Source organism: Crinia signifera, chromosome 7, assembly GCF_055691185.1.
Source record: "Crinia signifera chromosome 7, ASM5569118v1, whole genome shotgun sequence".
NCBI lineage: Eukaryota > Metazoa > Chordata > Amphibia > Anura > Myobatrachidae > Crinia > Crinia signifera.
In genome coordinates, this window is record NC_139223.1 from 124537152 (window position 1) to 124564115 (window position 26964).

At 43.3% G+C, this 26964-nt stretch overlaps 1 protein-coding gene across 1 annotated transcript; it reads right to left on the reverse strand.

Annotated features, from left to right (window-relative positions):
* Positions 1–4709: 4709 nt before the first annotated feature.
* On the reverse strand, positions 4710–25699 carry LOC146020528 (sterol 26-hydroxylase, mitochondrial-like). Its single transcript, XM_083153724.1, has 7 exons — positions 25508–25699; positions 22768–22965; positions 15835–15998; positions 14081–14247; positions 12280–12361; positions 6649–6849; positions 4710–5351 (listed from the first exon to the last, which is right to left on the reverse strand). The coding sequence occupies exons 1-7, from the start codon at positions 25683–25685 to the stop codon at positions 5220–5222; spliced, it is 1122 nt and encodes a 373-aa protein (XP_083009850.1). The 5' UTR covers positions 25686–25699; the 3' UTR covers positions 4710–5219.
* Positions 25700–26964: the final 1265 nt, after the last annotated feature.

Genomic DNA, 26964 nt, shown 5'->3' on the forward strand with positions numbered 1-26964 from the left:
TCACCCATTGGGGCCCTTCCTGGCTGGAAGCTGCGATAATGCTGTAGCTACTGTACTTGCACTTGCACAGGACAGCTGGGTTATGTTACAGTGAGTGCACAGTAGTGTACAGTGTCAGGCACAAGTTCAACACAGATGCAATGGACTTTTCTACTCGAGTCAGTACGGTAGCCCTTATGATTGAAAGGAATAAAATGAAAAATGGTCACAACAATAGTAAATCCACCGTAATAAATCTGGTAAAGCTATGCACTAAAAACTTTTATTTATTTGAAATCTATATATGAGAAGCTTTACAAAGACAGTAGACACATATAATATTGCGATGCATATGTTATATTGTATACATTGATAACATCATTTTTTTGTAAACAATATTTTTTTCTTAAGGGATAAACCAAAAAAAAAAAAAAAAAGATGCTTGGAACTGCAGAATATGGTCGTTGAGTCGATCTATATTCAGTCGACATACATTGGGTCGACACCCGTAGGTCGACACCTATAAAAGGACAACATGGCTAACGTCGAAATGGACTATAGGTGGACATGCCAAATGTCTACATAAAAAAGGCGACATGTTTTTTAAAAGGATTTAAAAACAAAAGATGGTTTTTCAAACCATACCATCTGCCCAGAGCGTGGAAGGAGAATAAAATAGTGTGCTGAGCGCAGCAAGGCACTGCGCTCGAAGCATGGTGAGTGAAGTGGTACACTTACAGTGTCCATGTCAACATCAGTCGACAGACACCCCAAAAAAATTCAACATGTCAACCTTTTTCATGTCGTCCTTTGGCATGCCGACCTAAAGTCCCTGTTAGACTATAGTCCATGTCCACCTAAGCCATGTCGACCTCTTATAGTTGTCAACCTAAAGGTGTTGACCCAATGTATGTCGACCTACAGTACATTGGGTTGACCCAATGACTCATACCTGGGGCTACTTCCATATGATCAACAAGCCACATAAAGCTGTCCATGTGAGAAGCTGCAGGTCCTGAGATCTACGCCTGCAGCCATGGTTGCAGGTATTACTTCTATTGCTCCTCTGCCTGATGTCATATAGAGGTAATACATACCTCACTTTTATTTCACTAAGGGGTCGATCCTATTAAACCCGAAGGGTGCGGATGCATCACGACACCGGGCACACTTTACGGTGGGCCGAATTCGCTGAAAAGTGCTTGCAGCTCCATGGGGGTGCCAGCAAATTTCAGTGAATTCGGCCCTGCGTAGGGTGCTTGTTAGGGTAAATTCGGGTGCCGTTTTCAGCGTGAAAACGGCACCCGAACGGCAACTCGCACCCTTCGGGTTAATAGGATTGACCCCTTAGTCACTAAGCTGTACAGTAGTAAAAATGCAATCTAAATTCATCTAGTAGTTTTGTGTGATGCTGGAACAAACAGACTAAAATTCTGAAACCTCATCTCCACAGTTCATAAACTGTTTCTACAGTTATGTTTCTAGAAATATATTTCCCAAAAAACTTGCTACAGTATATACAGACACAACCCTTAAGGTCCCCATACACTTGTCGTTTGGACAAATAGGAGCTGATTTCCCTTCAACTGCCCCGGCTGCTCCCCGGGAGGATTGCATGCGATTTGAGACTTGATGTGCCATTTTGTACATCCGATAGGACTCCCAGGGAGGAGATTTGAAAACTGCAATTCAAAAGAATGGGAGCCACTTAATCGCTGAGAGAATTCTCTCAGCCAATCAGTGGCCGACATTCTTTTGAATGGGAGCTTTCAAATCTGCTGCCTGCGCACCGCAGTGCCACTACGCACTGCCACAGTGGTGGGGCAAGTAGAGGGGGGTCTCGGAAGCGCAGAGCAGGGGGGATGCTTCCCCGGTCTGCAGGCTATAGGTGGCTGGCACACACATATGGATTGGTTGCGAGTCGTGTCTCTGAAGCATCTGATCCGACAGATCATATGTGCTGCACATATGATTTGTAGGCTCCAATCCATTGGAACCTGCATCAGGTCGGATGTCAAGCACATCCGATTTGGCATATTTTCATCCAATATATTGGCCCGATCCAATTAAATTGTATGTATAGTGTATACAGACACAAGTGCCAGTGCAAAGGTGAATGCACATTGGGGAATGCTGTACCGTACTGGACCGTCTCTCTGCAGTAAACTCTGTCATTCTGGAGCCTGTAATTCTTGTCTCATCCATCCCCATCCAGGCAGTGTTCCATCCAGGGGGTTGTCAGTGACAGCTGTCACTGTGGAGACATGGAGGGAGAGATTGCAGCCTTAACGTATGGTCCAATCCGATCTGGTTATGACCCCATCCCTGGACCATCTCTCACATCCAGTGGACAGCTGTCACAGACACACACCCAGACTGGACATTGGATAAGCTCCAGAATGTTTGCTGCAGGGAAGTAGTTCAATCTGGTGTTCTGGGGTCTGGACTGTTCCAGTTTTTACCCAATACCTGCAAGCTGTATGTAATTCCAAATATAAAATGCACTGTGATATAACAAGAATTTTGTTAGGCATGCAGAGCTGTCTGCAAAAGAGAGAAGCCTAACAAAATATGCATATTCATAATTATGGCGGACAATAGGAGCAGAGGGGCCCAGTATATGACAAAGGGTGTGGCTTCATAGAGAAAGCAAAAAGACCCCACAAACAATACATACACATTAAAGTATATGGTAATACTGTAGGCATACCTCCCAACTTTCAGACTCTGGTCAGGTGCAGAGAAATACAGGATTGGACAGCTGATGGACACTAAAGGCATTTTACTCCATTGTCTCCTGGTGGGAGAGCGAGAGGGTTTTTCCACCATAGAGCAGTGCATATATCTTCAAGTTTACCATTTTCTGCATAATAATACATACATACTGTACTCTCTTCCAGATTTATAAATGTATTATACAGGCCCTATACTAGTCTTCATCCCTGTGAAAAGATTTGGAAGTGTGACCTCAGTGGTGAGCAGCTGACACATGCTTGTTGACACAGTTTTTCTGTTGTGCGAATTCGCAGCCTTGCGAGTCAACCAGAATAACTCCCTTATTCCTATTCTGAAATGTGTAACTTTCTGGATTATAATTATACAGTGCATGTTGGAAATCTGAACAGTTGGCATGATTGAGAGTTGTACTCAAATGCAATTCCAAGTCTGATTTTCGAATCTACAGAACCACTAAAGTTAAGCAAGTAAAGCCAGGGCCGCCGACAGGGGGGTGCCCTGGGTACAGTTGTCCCGGGCCCCGGCCTCTGGAGGGGCCCGGGCAGCTGCCCCCAGCCCCCCTGCACCCGCATTCCCCCACCCGGCACCAGCGGCCAGGCACGCACAATACACAGTGCAGCCTGCAGAGCGCCGAGCCTAAGACACAGAGGGGCTCGGCGCTCTACAGGCTGCACTGTGCAGTGTGCACGCTGGACCTGTCACCTGACCATGGAGGAGAGGACACTGAAGGAGCTGGACGATGCGCGACGCAGTTGATATTAATGGGGGCGGGGTAGGGGGAGGCGGGGTGTTGTCATGCGGGGGCGGGCGTGCGCGGGGGGGGGGCTGTGCTGCTGGGGGCCCGGACTGTAGGTCAGTCCCGTGCCCCAACATTTATAGTGGCGGCCCTGAGTAAAGCTACCACACTGAAATGAATGGAACTGGAGCTATTGCCACTGCACATACCTTTGCAGCCTATACACAAGAATGAGGAACAATGAGAGTAGGTGCATTGCCACATAGACTGGATGTGGCAGTACTGAGGCAGGCACAATCTTTCTTTGCATACATGATCGCAGCTGAGAGTACATGCACATTGTTGCCGCCACTTTCTGTCAGCCGCTCTGCAGTGAAATCTTCACTGCCAGTGGACTAAAGTCGCCTTTACAAATATGCCGATAATCATATTCACAGGCAAAAATATTGGCATAGCGTTTAACTCTGAATCAGGCACAATTTTCTTTTGGGGCATTTTGGTATTAAGCATGGGAAACATATCTAAGCTTGGAGCCAAAAGGTTCAGTTAACTGTCCATACAGCCTGTAGACACGTCTTTGATACAATAAGATTTTTTATAATGACTCATCAACAGCCTCTTATCTCCATGATGCCTATTGAGTGTTGAAAAGACTCTTCCAAGCACCCATATTAAACTCCTGAAAAAAATGCAATCTGTGTTATGAGGCAGAGTATCCATGGGCCCGATTCAGAGCTGATGTTTGTGCAATAGGTTTCATGTGCCATGATGGTCAGTGGAGATTAGGGGTGACTAACTGGCTGTGACCATAAGCGGTAGGTAGTGGGAATGTGGTGACTCCAATACAGAGGTGTTGCAATTGTTTCTGGGGGAATTTTGCAGTCAGTAGCTGCATCTTTTTACACAGTGGTTATGGCCACAATGTCTTTCTTGTAACAGACATTCTAAGCAACCATATATGGTTTCTCAGAGTTAAGATGGTGCAAACGATGTTTATCCGATGCTGCGCCTTTATACACATGGGGCCGCATCGCTGCCCAAATAACGGTATCTGTGACATTTGTGTATTTTCACAGATCCTCTACCTGCACAGACGCAACAGCAATGCAATTAGTGTCCACCTGTGGATCAGGTCCTGCGTCACAGAAATATGCCAGTTTATTCTACTAGAGCTTTATTCTACTATAGCTCAGAGAAAAACCCAATCGCTAGAACTTTGAAATAAAGGATTGAATGAAGATTTTATATAGTAGCAGCATATAAACTGTGCACACAGTGCATGTACAATTTTCCAAAGGTCTGGTACACTTGTAGGCAAAACAGTAATCAGCAAAGTAGTCCTATTCAGTTCAGGAGACTGGTACATTTGTGCGCAACACAATAACAAAAGGGTTAATGAAATTTAGAGTAACAAAAGAGTAATCAAAAGACATACAATTATGTTTGAACACAGAGCATTCCAATTACATTGCTCAACAATTTTAGCTACAGTGGAGAATCACCTAGCACTGGTTGCTAGACACAGACATCTTTTATACCCCACAGGGGAATAGATTGCAGAGTATTTTATACCCCACATATCAACATTGCGAAGGCCATTCTCATAAATATGGAACAGTGGTGCTGGTAAGTCCTCATTATGTTCAGTCTGCAGGCAATAATGTAATATGTTTGTAAGCCAAATCACTTTGCTTTGAAAATTAATCTGTTATAAGGATACATACAAGTTCTTCAGCGTGAATCTATTTAAAAACACCAATGGTGATCTTTAAACAGGATGAGCAGGGTTTCTTTCCAAAAATTGAAGGTTAATTGGCTTCTTAGGGGCTAGTACCACCCTGTTGACAGAGTCAATCTCTCTAGCAGCTGGTTCTGGTCTAAGTTCATATTTCTTCAAAATCTGATAATAAAGAAAAGCCATTAAAGTTCACATCAGTATTACCCTATTTTAAATATATTATATATATAAAAAAAGAATGTATTCTAACTCCCTGTAAAGGTCCATATACACTGGGTGATTATGCCCAGCGTGCATGGACAGCGATGACCGCTATCATCGGTGGGGGGGGGGGGGAGCCATTCAGTGCCTACACACGGAGCCGCTTTTCCTGCCCAGCTCTGTCAGCCCGGGGCGGATGGCCTTGCATAGCGCTGCACTATGCAAAGCCATCCACAAAGATGCTCATCTGCTGGTAATACCAGCAGATGAATGGCTTTCCCGTCCATGATGCGGGAGCGCACATCACCATTCACCACTGGGCTGTACACACTCGGCAGTTTTGAGCTGAAAGCCGCTCAAACTTTGGGTGAAATTTAATAGGATGAGAGACTCATAAAGTGAGAGATTTGGTAAGAAATCATTTACACTGCAAAATCAAACTGGTTTTGTGGTGTAAACGATTGTTGCTTTAAACAAACTGGAGATTTCTTCCCAAATCTTTCACTTTATGAATCTCTCAAGTTTGAGCGGCTTTCAGCTCAAAGGCGCCCAGTGTGTATGGATATAAAAGAATTCTTGTTTATTGGAAAGACAGCCATATGAATTCATAACTTCAGACCATGCCACTAAACATAGATTAGATTAAAAATGATATGACAGAGTTTGAGAACCCCGATCTATTGTGTCAATTTGTCATTCTTTGTTTAAGGCTTTTCAGAATTGTAACAGTGATAACCCATAACATCAATTTAGAAATGTCATTCAAAGAAATGCTTATGATTATACATTCTACTAATTTAAATCCCTGAGGCACTTGTAAAGGTGCACTCCCAGGTATAGTGAAAACCCAAATATACAACTATAGGAGACCTTTTCCCTTGGGTTCTGTGATTCATCACACCTGAAAAAAGTGACGATATAATGCAGCAGAAGGCAATCACAGTGGAAGAACCCATAAAAAGCTTCAATCACAAAAATATTGGCTTCTGATTGGTCCTCTTGCTCAGAAACTTTCATCTGCACCATTTTAAGGTTGTAAAAGAAAAAATTTGGTCACCTAGGTGCAGATTTAAAAATGACATACTGTAACTTGAAACCACACCCCACCATTGTAATTTTATTGCTTATTATCTATGGATTCTTTTTTGTCCTATATTAAATTAATTGCACATTGTTGCCAAAAAGATGATTTAACAAAAGGTCTAACTGTAGGCAAAATGCTACATCCCAGTAGTATGTTCACTCAGTCTGTACTTACCCGAGATATTATCATATACATTTCCAGTTCAGCAAGTCGGCGTCCCACGCAGGTCCTCACCCCATACCCAAATGGGATAGTGCAGAAGGGGTTATTCTTTTCTTTAGTCTCCTTAAACCAGCGCTGAGGGTAGAATCTGTTTGGGTTTGAGAAATTCTTCTCATCATGACTTATTTGATAATGACATAGGGTAAACAGTGTCTGCAAAAAGGAAGAATACCAATATATATATGAAATATATACAACTTTGGTTTTAACATATATACTGTATATATTTGCGGTACCAGGTTATTGATCAGGTCCCTCCGTCGAATAGAGGAGGTGACAGAATTAAGAGGTTACTTAAATTAGAAGCCATCTGGATATATAGATTAAATACCGTGGCCCCACACGGACTTAATGAGCGAATCGTGTGGAGCTCATTCATGTAATATGGGGCCTTATTCTGGTCTGTGCGTACATTCGCACACTCTTTCGGATGGCGTTTTTTAGCCGTCTGCGCATGCATGGGCGACGCTATGCGCATGTGCCACGCATGGTGTCCGTACTTGTTCTCACTAATACCGTACAAAAATGTGCACCGCAATCACTCGGGAAATATGGGCGTATTATGGGCGTCATTCGGAAATACACAGGGGCGTACTTTCAACGTGGGCTAAACTGGGCGTAAACATGGGCGGACACGAGGGAGTGCACTCATTCTGGTAGGCGTGCATTCGGACAGCACACCGAATGCACGCGAACCAAAAGGCTAGAAATATGCGGTGTTCATAAGCAAGTATTGCTTTGCGGACACTACTCGGTCATGCGCTAGGCAATCGGAATGCCTAATCAGTACGGGCGCACCTCAACCAATGTCAGCTGAACACAATACAATCCACTCCTTTACTCATTACTCATTAATTACACGCTTGTCAGTGCTTCAATTGGAACCATTGCAGCTTAAATGGACCATTTCTAAACACACAAATATATGCTGCAGTTTGGACACACATTTACACTGCAACCAATGGACAGAACTTACTATCACTAATAGAAATAGACATGTCACTTCTACATTTAACAATTAAACCACACATTTGGGGATCAAAATATACATTTATTACAATAAATTAAAAAATAAAATGGAAAGCATGTTATTTCTCACATGCAACAATATAAAAGGTACCATGGCAGGAATGTCAAAAAAAAATAAAAAAAAAAAAATATTTATGACATACATAGCCACAGCAGAATCATTAGGAACACATCAGGTGGCTTCACAACAAAAGTATAGCACCAACACTTCAAGTACAGCAGACAGTAATGGTAGCCGAAAGAGGCCAACAGGGGAACCAAACAAGACATTCGAACCGAGGGCAAATGTGGGTACCCTCTGCACGGGATTGGACACAGGAAGCTGACACAAACAGCTCAATGAAAGATTTGGGAAGACATAAGGGTGGAGATTAATGCGGACACAAGTTTATTTGCGGGCACGTTTGGCCCTGGTAGGCTCCTTGCCACGTGCAGCAGCTCTTCGGCCACGGCCACGTTCTGATGGTGGCCCAGGTGGAGCAGATGCTGGTGAGGGGGGGGGGGATGGTGTTCCCCCTCTGCCAGCAGGGAGTGCTGCTGGTGGGAATGCACCAGAAACGGATGACAATAGGGCCCTATTGCTGGAAACTAGCTCCACCATAAGCTCATTATGGTGGAGGAGGAGGTCATTTTGGTGCAGGGCTTGATCTGCCAGCACCTGCAGGTTTGCAGCCATGGCCTGCTGGGCCTCAGCCATAGCCTGCAGGCTCCAAGCTATTGTCTGCTGGGTGCTGAACAAACCCTGCATGACCTCCTCGGTCCTACGCATCCGCTCTGATGCTAAGTCTCCCTGCTGGTGAATCTGCCCAAGCACCTACACCCACCTGTCGTATTCCGGGTCAGCCGGTGGCTGCTGCTGCTGCACATGCCTGCCACTGGTGGCAGGTGGCACAGACTCCGCCACCTCCTCAAGAGATTCTTGACTAAGCGGTGGGGATGCTGGTGAAAGAGAAAATTACAATTACAACACATTCCAAGCAAATTAGTACCAACTACTTATGCCATGGCAAATAATTACCTTCAACAAAAGCAGCAAAGACTTCCGCTGGGGCCTCGCTATCCATGTTGCTCACCCCCCCGGACCTCCTCTACTGCAATGCAGCACTCTGCCATCTCCTCCAGGGGGGGTGAGCTTCAGCCGGCCTGGCATGGGGCCAGCCCCAGAGGTGTGGCTGTGTTCCCACCGTTTGGTCAATTTCTTCTTGAGGTTGGTTTTGAAGTCGTGCCACCTGCAATTAAAGTTTACATATTACTACATGTCACTCCTGATGTTTGCTGTAGCAACCATTGCAATCTGCAACAGATTACAACATGTGCTTCATTACACACAACTTACATTCTATTAAAATATACAAACAACCCTTAGAAGATACATTCACACTCACCCTACAATAACTATTGATTAAATGACATGGCAATCATGTCTGTGGCTCCAAGCAACGTGACCGGCCATTTACCAACTCCATCTAACATCTATTTTAAACATTACTGGTCTTGTACTGGTCAAATGTAACACACATGAACTTGCCTCTTCTTAACGTGCTCCGCCTCACGAACTTGTGGAGCCACTGCATTAATCTCCGCAGTTATGTCCTCCCAAATCTTCCATCTCCTTGTGGGTGTCAACCTGTCCTGTGGACACTCGATCCAATTACGTGCGCGGGGTACCAGTATGGCAAGCTCCTGCGGTTCGTATGCCATGTTCCTGCTGCTTGGTTCCTCCGTTGGCCTATTTTGGCCACGCCCATGGCCACGGCCACGGCCACCTGTCACTGTACTTGAAGTGCTGGCCAGGCTACTCTGTTGGGAAGCCACCTGTTGTGTTCCCAATGATTCTGCTGAGGCAGAAGATGGGCCAGCTGCAGATTGGGCCGATGTGGATGCCCCAGCAGCCTGCTCTTCTCCCACTGGCTGGTCTGTGGTGAGGGGCACATAGGAGGTGCTGGAGTCCAGGCATTGAAAAAGTTCCTGGCACTCCTGGTCTCCTTCAGATTGAGATCCAGTCATGTTTGCACCAACATTTAGTTTTTCTATCACACCTTTATATACTATTTTTGTAATTGGCGTACATCAGCGACACCCTGCGTTCCGTGCGGCAGCGTTCCGTACGGCAGCGTAGACCGTGCGGCACATAGGCCACGCCCATACCAGCGGAAAAAAAAAAAAAACAGGCATGACTTGCTAAGTCTGATTTAGTAGTTAATGGCAGATTTGAACACCAATAAACACCTCAAATTGTGGCCAGACATGAAATGTATATGTGAATGTACATTTGTACTGTGCACTTGTTTGGTATGTACTACTAATGACACTAACCCATTCCATATGTAAATCCAGTCCACCACTCAGGCAATAGTAATCAGTGCTTGCATCCAAATCACATGTGAAAGGTGTCCAAATACTGGCTTGATGCTAGGTACATTGAATTCCACATCTCTAGTGTGGGCCGGTAGAAGGTAAGTGTTCACATGGCACCATGGCCTAATATTGGGAAAAGGGCTTGCACTATTTGCTATGTTTCTGGTGTATAGCTTTCACTATAATAAAGCTGTCTAGTTTAGTAGAGTTAGGTGTAACTGGCTAGTGATGCACACTATTTCACCTGTTGTTTTCACCCATGTTTGGTGAATGTAATAGATTATATATAATGGGTTGCAAACTTCTTTCACCCTGTCTGTTTTGGAGATACTAAGTAATGGCATGGTCTGCTCAACTATGCAAAGCTACAGCAAGTGTTGTTTTGCGATGCAATGGTTTAGCCGTCTGTTGTGGCGCATACACGCTGTTAATGACAAAATGAACAATAAAGTTAATACCAAATATCACTCTGAACAACCAATTACAGGACATGATTGCTTGAATTTTGCCATTGCTAAGATGGCGGCCTATGGGAGAGCAGCCCCATTCTCTCCTGCGGAGCTGAGGGCACTGGTCTCCGTTATGGAGACCAGGCTGGGGCGTGCGGGCCCTTTCACCACCAACCGGCAGAAGCGCCATGCATATGCCGCGGCCCGCAGGCGCATATTCGCGCGCACCCAGGTGCGCAGGACCATCGCACACTGGAGCGGCGATGGTCTGATCTGAGGCGGCGCCAGCCCGAATTGCTCCAGGAAATAAGGGCCAGCATTGCACGATGTGAGTGTTTACACTTTAAATGGCCAATTGTACATTAATGCTTCCATGACCTTTTTCTAGCCAATAAGATAACATGGCTGATCACGAGTTAAACAGGGCATACACTATATGTGTGGTACTTCATGTTTGACATGCTGTAATGTGGGTCTAATATGTCATTGTTTTTGCTGCATGATGAATGAACAAATCATGTGCCTTATTTAACACTCTGCATTTAGAATTTTCTTACAGCACGTGACCGTGCAAGACAGGCCCGTGAGCAGGGCCAGGAGGAGGTGGCCCAGGAGGTGATGGGCCAGGAGGAGGTGGCCGAGGAGGTCGTGGCCCAGGAGGAGCTGGCCGAGGAGGTCGTGGACGAGGAGGAGGCGTGTGAGGTGGTGGAGGTTGAAGGAAGTGGTAGGTAAACATAAGGCATCATTAATAATTGGTGGTACTACTATTTGTTAGGTACCACTGCTGAATCTAGTGTGTTTTCCTCTATTATTAATTAATAAACAAAAGTGGGTTACAACAGACACACTTAGGGGTTACAGGCCCAAGCTGAAAACGTGGAATCTGGAGGCTCACGTAGGTGATGAGTGTTTCTTTATGGAGGGCCTTTCTATACAAGCACAAATAAAACATCAATGGAGTATGGTCAGGCGTGATTTATAATGGAGTCACAAGTGGGCAGTTCCCCTGGGCCCCCCTCTAGCCAGTTGGCCCGTGTTGTTGCCATGTATTTTGCAAAGCTATTTTGTAGGATGGATTGCCTTTAGAAATTGTTTGGTGTATGGAAGCGGATTAGTGCTGTTTTTTCACCTATCTGGCAATGTGACAATGATTCAGGAAGTAAGGGGTAGAGGGACTAGGCTAGCCTTTAAATGTGGTATCTATCTACAGTATCTATCCATCCATCCATGTATCTATGTATCTATGTATCCATCTATCATGCAGTTTAGCTATTAAGCAGTGACATGCAGGTATATATGTATGGCAAAATGTGGCATTACTGCATGTGCCATAATGTGTAATGGGCATTATGGTGTTATTGTTACTGTTATGTTGCCACGCCCATTCCCCATGAAGTCTAGGTGGAAAAGCTACATGTTTCATCTTCAGGTTTGGCAGGTATACTGATGTAGTAACCCCGCCTACTGTTATGCTGGCCCAGCCCATTCTGTTTTGGTGCCACCCACATGAGGCCGCTTCCAGAAATTTTCTAGGGCCACTTTTGTTCCCCAATCCATCCCTGTCTACACCTATTGCAGCAATAGGAATTGCCTTTCAGATATTATACAGTAAAAGATAATTAAATGGAACCCAGCACCAAACTCCATAAGCTTATAGAGACAACCCTCACGCATCCGGAGGAGATGGAAATATAAATGATAGAACTCCCAACATAAATATCTGAGAAGCTGCTTAGGAAACACTTACACCTTTTGGGAAACAATAATCTCCGATGGTTATCTCCTTCTCAACTGCAACTCTGGAGTTGGTCGGCACAACAGGATACAACCTAAATAAAACATGAATGATAAGATGAACGCTAATTACAATACCAAAATAAGTTCTTCTTTGTGTCTGATTCTCAGTTGCATGCAATTGGAGATGAGTGAAAAACCCTTAAAGACAATGTTCAGTTAAGTAACTGAAATTAATTGGAAATGTACATATCACTGTTGCATCTTTGAACATAGAAATGGTGTGAAAAATAAAAATCCATCTAAGAGGAAAAAATGCCTCTTGCTGTCACTGCATATCTGAGGGGGAGATGTATTCTACCTGATCGTATTGTGCAGAATGCAGAAATAAGTAGAGATGGGCACCGGGGCCGAAGATTTGGATTTGTCACCAGGATTTGAATTTGGCTTTGTCAAGCGGCGGTGAAAGACTTTGGATTTGGATATTTTTCAAAAATAATTTTTGCATTTTTTTGTCCCTTGAGTAAATATTAACCTCACTAACATTAATTTCCAGCCAATTTTGACCACTTTACAGGCGTAAACCAACAGTTGTGGGCCTCTCCGAACCACGGAGAGCAGAACCAGGATAATAATGATAATAACTAAGGAGAAAGGGCCACTTGCCCGTAGGAATAAAGAATAAGGAACCAGGCTCCACTGGAGCACTTTCGTGACCGTCCCAAGACTGGACACTGACCGCAGCAATCGGGCAGCTGGATAACGGCTGGACCACGGCTGCACGGTGACCGCAGAGACGGCAGCTGGACAATGGCTGCACCACGGCTGGACGGTCCCTGGACTAGGACAGCAACGGGACAATGATATTTGATCCAGACTACAGCAGTATAGGACACTTGACTGGACCCAGACTGACACAGGACAAGACTGTAAACAGGACTCAGACAGAATCCAGACTGAATGGAACAGGAGCAGGACCTAGGACCAGAAAGCAGTAGATCTGCAGCTACCAGCACAGAAAACAGCAAGCTATAACTGGCAGAGATCCAAAGAAGAGCATGCCTTATCAAGGCCTCAGGTGATTGATAACACCTGGTGGATCTCCAGGCAGTCTCCCAGCAAGTGCTTGATTAGCTTAATTATCTCACAGCCTAGTGAATAAATTAAGCTCCCAGAACACAAAGCTGTAATGGCAACAGACCTGCCACTGGAGGCCACCAGTGAGTCAAAATGCCAAATAGAAACTGACAGAAAACAAAACAGACTGAACCATTGAACCTGGCTCCTGACACTCTGCACAAACCGCTCTCTGCACAAACCTCCCTGCACAAACCCCTCTGCACAAACCCCTCTGCACAAACCCCTCTGCACAAACCTCTCTGTACAAACCCCTCTGCAGTCTGCACAAACCCCTCTCTGAACAAACCCCTCTCTACACAAACCTCTCTGTACAAACCCCTCTCTGCACAAACCCCTCTCTGCGAAAACCTTTTTGCAGTCTGCACAAACCCCTCTGCACAACACAAACCCCTCTGCACAGCCACAAAGTAACCCCTCTGCACAAAGTCACAAACAGTACACCCCTGCACAGCAGCACAAACCCCAGCCCAACTATAACTGCAGAGCTGTACACTGGTTGGGGAAGCATGGGAGAATCCAATGCGAAACTTTGCCGTTCAGCCGCTCTCGGGTTTCCGAGCAAAGACGGAAACTCTCAAGCACGGCTCGTGGCGGGCTCGGGGGGCAGTGTACATCCTATGTTCTTGTACAGTATATTAAATATGCTAGTTCTTTACAGTTTGTGATTGTCCTACCGTAATGTTTCTTTAATCACTGACTTCAGCCAAGGCATCTTGGTTATATGTTCTCTTGTAGGAACAGTTTCTCCAGGAAGAACAGTACTGAGCTCCTGGTACAAAGCTGTCTGGACCTCCATATTTCTTGACAGATGGTATAAAGCCCATGCTAAAGTGTTTGATGTCTAAAGCAGAGCAAGAAAATACATTATCTCTTAAAAATACCTAAGGATCGATCAAACAAATGCCAATATATGAGATTAAATAAATACTGTACTCAGACATGGTCATTTAAGCTGTGTACACACGCTTAGATTTTTCCCTGTTTTCGATTCGATTTTGCTTATAGTTGCAAAATCGAATCCACATCAAATGGTTTTTAGGACACTTTCGATCTGCATTTGATTCGATGCGCGTTCACGTTTTCTCAAAATCTAATAGAAAAATCTACTGTGCAGCCAAGGAAATCTCGAATTTGATACAGTAAATCGAATGAGTACATTGTGCCTACACTGTGAAATCGAAATCGAATCGAATCGAATGCAAAAGTACAGATCTAATGCCAAATCGAATGGGATGATCTAATGCCAGATCTAATACAAAATCGAATCTAACATCAAATCTAAATCAAATCTATGCGTGTGTACAAGGCTTAAGAGCTTAATAATACATAAGTCTAACTACCATCTGCACGAAACACATTGCTGTCTATGAGTTGACCTTGATAGGTTAATACAACAACTGCCACTGAGAGCTTTCACATTTCCTATGCTTGCCTATGAAAAAGTGCTGCTAGGGTGATTCACAAATCTGTTCCAACATGTATTGTTGGTGCTTTTTTTTAATGCAAGAGTACAGATCAAATGAGGAGAAAAAAGATGGCGGGTCTGGTATTAGAGGCAACAGCTGCCTTTATCTGCTGTATACAGTATAAGATTTTGAACTTTATTTTTTATGTTGCTTTTTTAGCCAGCATTGTTTCCTATGCACTTCTGAATACAATTATCTGCATGACTGTTGTTACTTATGCTGTTTTCACATTGCCTAAACGTTTTAAACCCGGTATTTTGAAACGGTATTTAAAACGGTATATTACCGTTTTAAACCCCTTTCACACCGCACATAAATACCAGGTCTCAAGCAGGTTTGCAGTGTGAAAGTAGGACAGACAGTAACTATAAGACAGCGTAGTGCATATGTAATGAGCCACTCATTACATATGCGCATAAGTAAAGAGTGCAGTGCATATGAATGAGCCACTCATTACATGTGCGCATATGTAATGAGCATCTCATTCATATGCACTGTGCTCATTACACACTGCGCTCTCATAGCTACTGCCTGGTCCTATATACCGGTTCAGAGCCGTTCACACTGCATAAAAACGTCTCTGAACCGTGTAGGACTCTGCTTTTTCCCGTTTGCAAATACCAGTTATTTGTAACTGTTAAATGCAGACTGGTGCTTTCACACTGCAGCTCTAACCGTTTTAAAAGGCTAAAAAATCAGCAATATTCCAGTTAAGAGTTGCATTGTGAAAGGGGCATGATACTTATCCCAGGCAAGATTCATACCAGTAGTACATAGCAATGTAAATAGGAATCTGTATGATCTAAAGATAATCCTTTCCCCCATATTGTTTGGCATACGGATAACCCTTTAATTTGCAAAGCAGCAGTGGCTAGTAACCTCCATCATTATGGCACCTTGGTTATGTTTTCACATATAAACAAAAAAGGGAGAGTGGAAAAGAGAGCGAGAGAATGGAATACCGTGTCCACTCCAGCTAGAAGCAGCTCAGCTACACTGCCGTACACCTCCTTGGTGGTCAGTTTACCATTGGACAGTAGATATGTCAGGTACTCCCCCTGTATCTCCTCACCACGTTCCAAGCTTGCTTGTATCTTTTCCATTTTCTGATCTATCAACCTGTTCCCTAAATTTAACAGACAAAGGTATTTTCATATAACATGCCGCATTCACTCTGATTTGCAGTTTGCAGATAATGCACTTATCAGAATATAAACCATAATAATAATAATAATAATAATAATAATAATTAATGGTTTTCCAGAATCTTGTTCCCAAAACTTATGTTTTAATCTACCAGTAGTCCCAGTGGTGTAACTACACTAGGGGTGTTTCCATAATTTCCTGAGAGGGGGCGCGCATTTTATAGTTACGCCCAGGGCCGGCGCCACCACTAGGCAGCTCTAGGCATTTGCCTAGGGCGCCGGCCACTAGAGGGCGGTAGTCTGGAGCTGGGAACCCCCTTGGAATGGATGAGCAGCTAAGTGGCTCCCCGCCACCCCCCGCAACCTCGTCGGCTGCGAAGCATTACACCCTCCCCCTGTCACTTTACTGCCGACAACCCACCCGCCCAACGCCGCTATGGAGAGACGCGGCACCCAGCAGGTGAGCGGCTTCCCCCCCCCCCCAGCAAACTCAACGGCTGCCGCCGCATCACTGCCCAACCCCTGCCCAACGCTGCTGTGGATCGGCTGATGTGGCAGGCACCCGGCAGCTGATCGGGTTCCCCCCTAACCCCAGCAAACTCAGCGGCTAGCGCCGCACCGCTTCCGCCCCCCCCGGAGCGACTGCATCCTCCACCCCCCCTCCCGCAGCGGCCGCATCATCCCCCCCCCCCCCGTAACAGCACAACGGTGGGCGCCGGGGCGACCCCCTCGCCTGTGGCGCTCCGGTGCCTTGCACCGGCCCTGGTTACGCCACTGGGTCTCCCATCTCCTGAGAGAATGACAAACCTACTCCACTGCTCAAGTGGAGTAGGTGGGGTTTGATAACACTGTTAGCGTTATCATGGTCTATTCTGCAGAGATGCAATCAAATTTGTGGGGGACTGGTCAACAATTCAACTATTTATAGAGCTACATCCATACCTATTCCTCCTCGATGTGACCCTCATTGGACCGTCTGGAGGAAAAAAGTAGCACAGTAATGGGTTATTTTTATGAAAGCTTCAAAAAATGAAAAGAGATGATGTTGCCCATAGCAACCAATCCGATTCTGTCTATCCTAGAAAAAGATAGACAGAATTGGATTGGTTGCTATGGGCAACAATGCCTCTATTTTTAGAAGCTTTAGTAAAATTACCCCTAAGTGCAAGGGTTAAAGTGAGGGGGAACGGGGTGGAACTGAGTTCCACCACCTCTAATGGTGAGGTGGAACATTTTAACCTCCACATTGGCCCTGGACAGTAATTCTCAGAGAAAAGCATTCTAGTTTGCATGGGATGCCAAAAACCCTACCACTGGCCCTGTCTCTGCCTAATGGGGGCATGGGAGGGGTAATTAGGTGGCATAGAGAAATAAGTTCCCCCACCTCTGCATGACCACTTTAAGCCCTGCCTAAGTGTAATGTTAAAAAGCAACACAACCTATTTCTTATGTAATAATGCATCCTAATGGTACAAATTATTTGTTCTGATAATAAAGCAACTTGTACAAAGTGCATGAAAATCCCTCAACATTTTATCCAAAGCTCCTATTAGTTTTAATGTTGTTTATTTCACTGTGGATATAGATAAGCTGTTAATATAGCCAGATACATCACATTTAAAACTCCTTGGAATTGTACCATATTCTCTTGACTGGCTTTTTAGCAATAATTTCAGAAAGAAATTCAGCCCAACTACTGGGTCTGGATGTTGCAGACAGAGAAAAATCATGCACCTATATGGCATCCGGATGATAGGTCAAGAATGTACAGGTTGACAGTCAATTGGTCGACACCAAAGGTTTTTCACAATTTGTTTCATTTGTAGACTTTTTCTATCCTTTGGGCCAATGGAGAGTGATAAAGGCCAGCCAATCAGCTCCTACCAGCCATGTCACAGACGGTGTTTGAAAAATGCCAGACAGGATCTGATTGGTTGGTTGTTTATCACTCTCCATTTTATCACATTTGAAGCTTAGTGCATCTGGCCCTTCATACTTTTGCATGTGGACTTTGATTTGAGGCCTGATCCAGAGTTGATCGCTGATGTGTGAATTTGCAATCCGTTTGATTATTAATGACTGCACATGTGTACGGATCGTAGCACGCATGTGCGAGCCAAAAGAGCAACCAAAATAGGGAAAGTACAGTATCTAATCACAATCCCCTTCGCAATTTGACTGACAGGTAGCTGTGTTTGGGGTGGAAACCTGCCATGTTCTGGGAGTGCCCCCCAAAATGCAGGTGTGTCCAGGTGTTTTCAGGGAGGGTGTGTGACACCCGTGCCGGCCTCGATGAGTCTGTCTGTCTGGTAGGGTCAGACTTACATCACAGATTGGCAAAACCATTTGGGCAAATGCTGGAGTACATGCTACTCTAATGGGTAGTCCACATGCTTAGGTGTCGACCTTTTCCATTTCAACATTTTGCTTGTGTCTACATTTTCTCAATGCCGACATTTTGACGATGTCCACCTTTTGGTCACTACCTATTGATAACCTAGACCAGTGATTTTCAACCTTTTTACCTTGCGCACACTAAATAAGATTTTAAAATTGTCAAGGCACACCATGCGATCCCCACAGGGAAAAACACATTGGCCCTCACAGGAAAAAAAAAACTATTGGCCCCCATATAAAAAATTTCACAAGAATAAACCTTTCATTCCATTATCAGTGAAGACATGTTATACATCAGAGTATGGATCATAGGGTCGACAAGAGAAATGTCACCATGCTTTAAGTCTGGGGTAGCCAACCCTAGTCCTCGAGAGCTACCATCAGTGCATGCTTTGCAGGTGTCCTCACAGAATCACAAGTGAGCTAATTAGCTCCATCTGTGTATCTTTTAAAATGTGTCAGTGATTAATGAGTGCAGCTGTGCAGCAGCTAGGTTGTCTGGAAAGTGTGAACTGTTGGTAGCTCTCGAGGGCTAGGGTTGGCTACCACTGCTTTAGGTCAACCACTGAAGGTCGACATGCATCAAGATCAATATGTCTGAAGGTCGAAATGGGGTTAGGTGAACAGTGTTATTAGATAGACACAATCATTAGGTCGACATGGGCAAGGTTGACAGTCAAAAGGTCGACATGGGGTGTTTCACTTTTTTATCCTGAATGTCTACACAGTGGACATGGATGCAAAAAAATGCACTGCTGCGCTCGCCATGCTTCAGGCACACTATTGTATTCTTCCACCACGCCCTAGTGGATGGAAGGGCATGAAATACTGCTTGTCACACAGCTCAAATACCGGAGAAGATAGTGGATCAACAAAAATCTCTGCCTTTTAAAATAAAAAATAAAATAACAACTAAAAGAGGGAAAAGAGCGGGAATAAAAAGAGTTCGAAAGACTAAAAACATTTCTATTAACCCTAGAATTAACACCAAAGAAACTAATACAGGAAGAGTATTTAATCTGACTGACCGTGACCTAACCGAAGTAGAGATCCAGATATTACAAAAGGGAGTAAAATTTGCCCCCACTTGCAAACCGAATAGTTTTAACCTTTTTATAGATATTCAAAAATGTATTCGTAAATTAACTATTAAACGCTTTTTTGAGTCTAAAGACTCAGGGGAAATTGCTGAACCTACGACAATATCCACACCTTTTAAACCACCCTCCACTTTTTATCCCACACACTGCAGAGGGAGTTTTTTAGAATGTTTTAACCAAGTAGTTTGTAATGAGATCACTAAAATTTTAGATAAAAAAGGAAATCAATTTGGAAAACAATGCAATCTAACAAAAAAAGAATATGAGACTCTAAAAACTCTAAAAGAAGATAAATCCATAATAATCAAGCCCGCCGATAAGGGCGGTAGTGTGGTAGTTATGAAAAAAGATTTATACCTAAAGGAAATTGATAAACAATTAACGACAGGGGACACTTATAAGAAATTGAAAAGTGATCCCACTGCACGTATTACTAATGGATTACTAGAACTCATCACTGATGCACTTTCAAAATGCACTATTTCTAAAAAAGAATTTGATTTTTTAAATATAAAAGAACCTTCAGTGCCATACTTATATATCCTCCCGAAAATCCACAAGGATGAAAAAAAAAACCCTGGGAGACCAATTGTCTCTGGCTGTAACAGCCTTACCAGCAATCTGTCCGCATTGGTCGACTTTTATTTACAGCCACTTGTTTTAAAGACCAATGCGTATCTGAAAGACACAGGAGACTTATTAAGAACCCTAGACAATTACGAATGGAAGGATGGAGATATTCTGTGCAGCGCAGATGTGAGCACCTTGTACACTATAATAAAGAAAGACATAGGTTTACAAGCAGTCTCATATTTTTTAAATTTATCATCACTTAATGCAGATTTAAAGGATTTTATTTTAAAAAGCATAGATTTTATCCTTTCTAACAACTACTTTTATCATAATGGATGCTTTTATCTGCAGTGTGTGGGAACCGCCATGGGTACCAGATTCGCCCCCAGCTACGCCAACTTATTTATGTCCTACTGGGAATTATCGGCAGTTTGGCATAACGGCCAACTGGGGGCGGGTCTGGTACTATGGCAGCGTTTTATTGATGACATTTTATTTATTTGGAGAGACGGTCAGGAAAATCTTTCTATTTTTTGTAACACTCTTAATATGAATGACATGTCTATTAATTTGGTTTTTATAAACAGTGTAAAAGAAATTTCATTCCTTGACCTAACTATCTATATCGAGGATGGGAAACTGAACACTAAAATGTATCGAAAACCCACTGACTCAAATGGCTATATCGAAGTAACTAGTCAACATCACTCTAACTGGCTTAAAAGTATCCCTTTTAGTCAGTTTACACGAGCCAAACGTAACTGCTCAAACCAAGAAATCTGTAGTCAACAAATAGAAGAAATAACAGAAAGATTGACATCCAAAGGTTACGCCACAGATACACTCGATACAGCAAAAATGAGAATTAATAATATAGAGAGATCGGACTTACTAAAGGAAAAACCAAAAAAAGAAAAAGATGATAAATATCAATGGGCATTTATCACCCAATACAATAGCCTCCATTTTAAAATAGAAAACATTTTTAAAAATAATTGGCACATGATAAAGCAAGATCCGATTTTAGGAAATGTTTTACCAGACAAACCAGTTTTTATTTATAGGAAATCTGCATCACTAAAAAACCACTTGGTAAAAAGTACTATAGATGACACCCCAAGACAAAGCATCCGCACTAAGGGGTTCCACAGATGCGGAGACTGTTTGATGTGTAAAATAGTATAAGGAACAAGTAAAAAGATCACAGATTTTAATGTTAAAGGAAAAATTTATAAAATTAACGAATTCATTACCTGTCACTCTAAAAACATTGTGTACTTGTTAGAGTGTTCGTGCCATCTCTTTTATGTGGGCAGAACAAGTCGACCACTAAAAACACGACTTGCTGAACACGTATACAATATACGTAAAGGTCTACTGACCCACACACTTTCAGACCACTTTCATAAGGTACACCGATCTAAAGATTGTTCCCTAATCAATTTCTGGGGAATTCAATTGATTACACCAAAATGGCGAACGAGGGATATTGATAAGCGCCTCGCGCAAAATGAAATGAGATGGATCCATAGGTTAAACACTCTTGTCCCTGGCGGTTTAAACGGTGATTTTGAATTGAAACATTTTTTAACCTAAATATCATCTTTTTAGCCCTGACTCTCTCCTTTTATCTATATGAAATTTATCTATATGAATTTTATGTGTTATTTTTATACAATTCTATTATCTTGTTTTTATATGCAATATCCAGATGTTTTTTTAATGAAAATCTTTAAGGAATGTGATCAATATACACGTTGTTAATGTAAATAAGATCCACGCACTTATGCACTTTATAGATATAACATTGACCTGTTTTGTTAGGAGGATATTGACTATAGTGGTGATATGTTTCTTGACTTGATAGATTGATATGTATATCCATTTGCGTGAGAATGTAATGACCGTGCTGTGAAACGCACGGCCATCTTATTTCCGGGATCACAATACTACGCGCATCTGGAACGCATATTGGCCGGCGCTTGGAACGCACGGCCATCTTGTTTCCGGGCAAAGACGGAAGCGCCACCCGGATAGTTGATCTCCAGCGTTATTTAAACGCTAAATGGCAAGGCAAGAGCACGCTACTGATGAAGGATCGATAAGGATCTGAAACGCGTTTAGCGTGCCTTGCCATTTGACTACTCTGACTTTGTACCCGTGCTGGACTTCGGGTTTCGTGTGGACGGACGAGTTCAGGCTGTTTCAGTGTCCGGAACTGATCAGCCTTTGAGCTGTGCCTCGGGAATATTTGTTATGTGCTTTTTAAACTCCTACCAATTGTAAGTGCAATACCCCTATTAAATTTGTTGTCTTAAACGTTATGCACTATATTCTGTTTCTGCTTTATTCCATATCTGGAGGATTATTACATCCGTAATCGCCACATCCATTCAAACTACTGGGTACTGGACATATATTGGAATCAAAATCTCTAAGAGACTACCTCTCTAAAGCGCCGGTATCAATTCATTCACTGTACACAGCTCAAAAGAAACCCCATATTGACCTTTTGATTGTTGACCTAGTCCATGTCGACCTAAAGCATGTGTCGACCTTGATGCATAACAACCTTCAGTGGACAACCCCATGCATGTTGACCTTCCCCTTGTTAACCTAGTGACCGTATACCATCAGAGAGCAGTAGGTTGTGTTCTGTGCTAGTTAACTATAAACTTACCAAATTCAAACATATAATCCCAGCTTTGAATGTACCGTTTCCAGAAGGGTAATATATTGTAGGTCCAGGATGGCAGGGTACTTACAAACACGGAATTTGTCAACATCTCACCAATAGAAGCAATAAACTTTTTGGTGTCAGGTGGGATGACCTTGTCCACACAACCAATACGGGTCTCAAATAATATATATGAGATAGCTGAAATGTAAATGAGTACCAGTGAAAAACATATTTTCTAACAATTCAGAAGTAGTAAAAACTAAAAGAGGTAAGACTGAATTTCAAAGAAAAAGGAGGTGTAGCCTAAGGAAAGGGGCATGGCCTAACAAGTTGGCGTGTCCTCAGGCCAAGCCCCCATTATCCTCCCCTCTGCATCGCTAAATAGACACATGCGCAAGGAGTCTATTCCCTTCAGGCTGGAGGAACTCCCAACTGCCCCATCCCCCACCAAAAAACGGGACGTTCCCATGGAAAGCTGGACAGTTGGGAGGTATGGGTGAGCACATCGGTAACATGTTTAAACTGTGACTGATGCAGAATAAAACAAGTTCAATTCATACAAATGCAGTTCATACAGACAATCATTTCATTTTTAACGGCAAGTAAATGTGTGAATTATCCCTGGAACACAGACGGACACTTTTGCTTGATTTAGGACAATTTAAAAGCAATTGAATTGTAATAAAATCTGCCACAGCGAATAAGCCAGTTGCAATAAATGATTGCACTAGCTACACTGTGACTTGCTACCTATTGAAATTCCTACCTGCCTGTCACCCCCAGGAAAGCCAGCCCTATTTGCAAATTTCTCCATTGTGAGACGAATAAAGGAATTCTATCTATCTATTGGGAGAAGTGTCCTCCCTCTGGGACTGCCAGGCCGGGCTATGATTAGCAAAGAGATGGCATCCTGTAGGAAGCCATTACCTGCTTAATCGTTAGCTCTAGCTGGCTTCTACGGACTGCAGCTAATGCAGTCCATAGAAAACTTTGGTTTGTGCACATGCTGTCAAGTCGTTGCAATAGACCTAGTACCTGTTAGCTTCATTGGGATTGGCCAGTGGCTCTCCTCCACTGGACCTGGCAGCATGGGCAGCAGCAGCTTCCTCCTCCACAAAGGTAGAAGCAGGAATGGACTGGTCCACAGGGGTACAGGGGAAACTCCCTCCCCCTGATGGGCCCCACTGCCTGGGGGCTCATCGCTTACTTTAGGGATCAGGTTTCAGACTGTGCACATGCTAACTTATAATGTACAGAACGTTGGTATATTCTCTACAGTGATTTGCTGTTATTAATTTGGTACAAGTCTTAAATGTCCTAGCAGTATTTACTATATTTATTTATCAAGGGGCCTAGACCAAGCAGTCTCTTATATTTAACCAAACCTCAGTGGCAGCTGATCACACCCACCCTGGAGATTGGCCATACCCCTACACATGGGCCCCTACCACTGGGTGGGCCCTTCATGTCCCAGTCTGACACTCGGTAGAAGCCACCACTGATTGAAATGGACTTTTAGTATATTCACCTAAAGTATCTAAAGTAGTAGTATCAGTATCAGAGACTGTAACAATGCTAATCTTAGTAATGAAACTTTTCCCTGGCATAAATACACAAGGTCATTCCTGCCACTGGTACTTACTGCACCAGTATTTGTAGGGCTGTGAGTTATACTATAATTGAAGGTTTGTATGGGGATCAGTGGAATTTACACACTGGGGAGAATGTAAAGTACAGTAGGACATACATGGAGCACTGCAAAATGCTTCTTTTTTAGCTGCACAAGCCTACCAAAGTTTTGTGCTTGTTACTCCTTGTGCTAGGTAGGATGGTGGCTTAGAAAAGGTGTGTAAGCGTGCCCAAGGTACAGAAAGGACATGTGCGCATAAAATGTATGCTGAACACACAGTAAGATAGGAGCAGATGCCATGGCTTGGAAGCTTATCATTTGCTGTGCTCAACCCCAAATGTGAGATACAAAATGACAGCATGATGATGATGACATTGATGACCAGCAGCCGCTATTAACTGGCTGAAGGTTTCTGAATCCCTTTCACTTTGGCTAGTACTTTACTTATGATAATGCTGCGATCTTTGTTACTCATTGTTACATTAAGATTAATAATTGTTCCACAGTAATAAAGTGTCTTTCCAAATGATCTTTTAAAGGGGAAAAAGGCAATGCAGTGTGTGTATATATATGAACCTAATATCATTTTATATTAGCACCATAGTCTAATTTGCTTTCATATAGCAAATGTGACTTTATAATGCAAGAATAGATAATATTGTAAATACATCATATTGTGTGAAGCCGAATCTCCGGGCATAAACTAGACCCATTTGCACTCCAAGAGCACATTAGGTGCCAGAAACCATGGCGGGAATTTACTAAGATGGGAGTTCCAGTTCAGATGGGATGTTGCTATGGGTAATCAATCAGATGCTATCTGTAATCTTCTAGAACAGGCATGTCCAACGTTGGCCCTCCAGATGTTGTGAAACTACACATCCCAGCATGCTTTGCCACAGTTTTGCTATTAGAGAATGCTAAAACTATTGCAAAGCATGCTGGGATGTGTAGTTTCAAAACATCTGGAGGGCCAACGTTGGACATGCCTGTTCTAGAAGGTGCTTACTAAATAAGAAGTAGTTTCTGATTGGTTGCCCATAGCAACATGCCATGTGAAATAGAACTCCCAACTTAGTGAATTTTTCCACGTGTGTTTAGCTAGATTACCTTCAAAAGAGAATCTATACAGGGCATTTGATACATCATTCACCATGACTCCAGATGGCGATTTTGTCCTCATATCATCCAGCATTTCCAAAAAATCAGTCACCACTTCATTAACCACTGCACTGTACTGAAAAGCCTCTTTTGGCTTCATCATCCGCTGATTCAGCACAGACCTCATGGCTTGCCAGCGTTCTCCTGACCTAAGGAGACAGATCACCAGGTCATTGTATGTCTAGTGCTTCAAGGTTTATTAATTGATTTTTTTATACAGTTCATATTATACACAGCAATAACAGTTTTCAAGGGTTTCTAATCATCTATTAGTCTTCTAACATGATTAGCAAACACAATGTACCATTAGAACACTGGAGTGATGCAGTGACGTGCGGTGGTGGCTGTGAGCGGAGAGGCACTATCACAGCCACCACCGCACCCCCCCCCTCCTGGCTGCCGCCGACACCCGTTGCCCCCCTCCTCCAGCAGCAGCAGCCAGCACCCGTCCCTTGCACGCTTATCGTGCCTCCCAAACTAGGTTAAATCTTTTAAACTAGTAAAATAATATAAAGAAAATACTTATGACACAGAACATGTGTCATACTGTAGGTATATTCTTTGTATTATTTTAAAACAAATTGACAAGGGAAGCACTGCCTCCCCTGCCTCCCCTGACTGCACGTCCCTGGAGTGATGGTTGCTGGATATGGGCCTCTATAGACCTATGTAGAAATTCCTTTAAAAACCAAGACGTTTGCAGCTAGTATATAGTCATTTACAGATGGCGCGCCTCTCAGCCAGCGCTCGTCAGAATGCCCCTGCTGACAAGATGGATAGAGTTTATTTTTGATTAATTAAATGTTATCTTCATTGAAAAAACAGTGCTGTTGTTTAAAAATAAGGAAATGTCAAAGTGGCCCCAGACTCTTGAACGGTAGTGTATATATGTATATAAAACATATATATATGTTTTTTTGCAACATGAATCCCAGTAGCTTGTTGGGCTCACACAGTGCTCTGTTATTTTGGTTCTGGTCATCATTTTGTGTCATTGCACTGCCTCAATGCCATCATTTCTCCCCTTGTGCCCTTCCTCTAAGGTGCATTTCAATGAGAAAGGCTGGGGATGGCGTCGGCCTTTCAAGACTTTTCTATGGGCCCACAAAGTTCTAGTAACGCCCCTGGCTTGAGCCCACTGTAGCATTGGTTTCCTGCTCTTATCTGAAGGATGTGAAACCTGGTGTGGTCTTCTGCTGTAGCCGAATTATATAAAATTTGAATGTGCTGTAGCCACACAGATGCTCTTCTACAGTCACCACTTCTATAACGCATGGTTATTTATTTACTTTAGTTATTTATTTACAGTTTCTTATATAGCGCATCATATTCTGTTGTGCTTTACAATAGGAGACAGTGATAAAACAAACTGGGTATTTACAGACATTCAAAGGTAGGAGGGCCCT

Excerpts from the sequence above, each read along its gene's own strand:
- LOC146020528 (XM_083153724.1), bottom strand. The coding sequence starts at position 25,685 with ATGAGGTCTGTGCTGAATCAGCGGATGATGAAGCCAAAAGAGGCTTTT. Across the intron at positions 22,966-25,507 it reads GTATAGATTCTCTTTTGAAG|CTATCTCATATATATTATTT; the intron begins GTAATCTAGCTA and ends TTTACATTTCAG. Across the intron at positions 15,999-22,767 it reads GGATTATATGTTTGAATTTG|GGAACAGGTTGATAGATCAG; the intron begins GTAAGTTTATAG and ends TGTTAAATTTAG.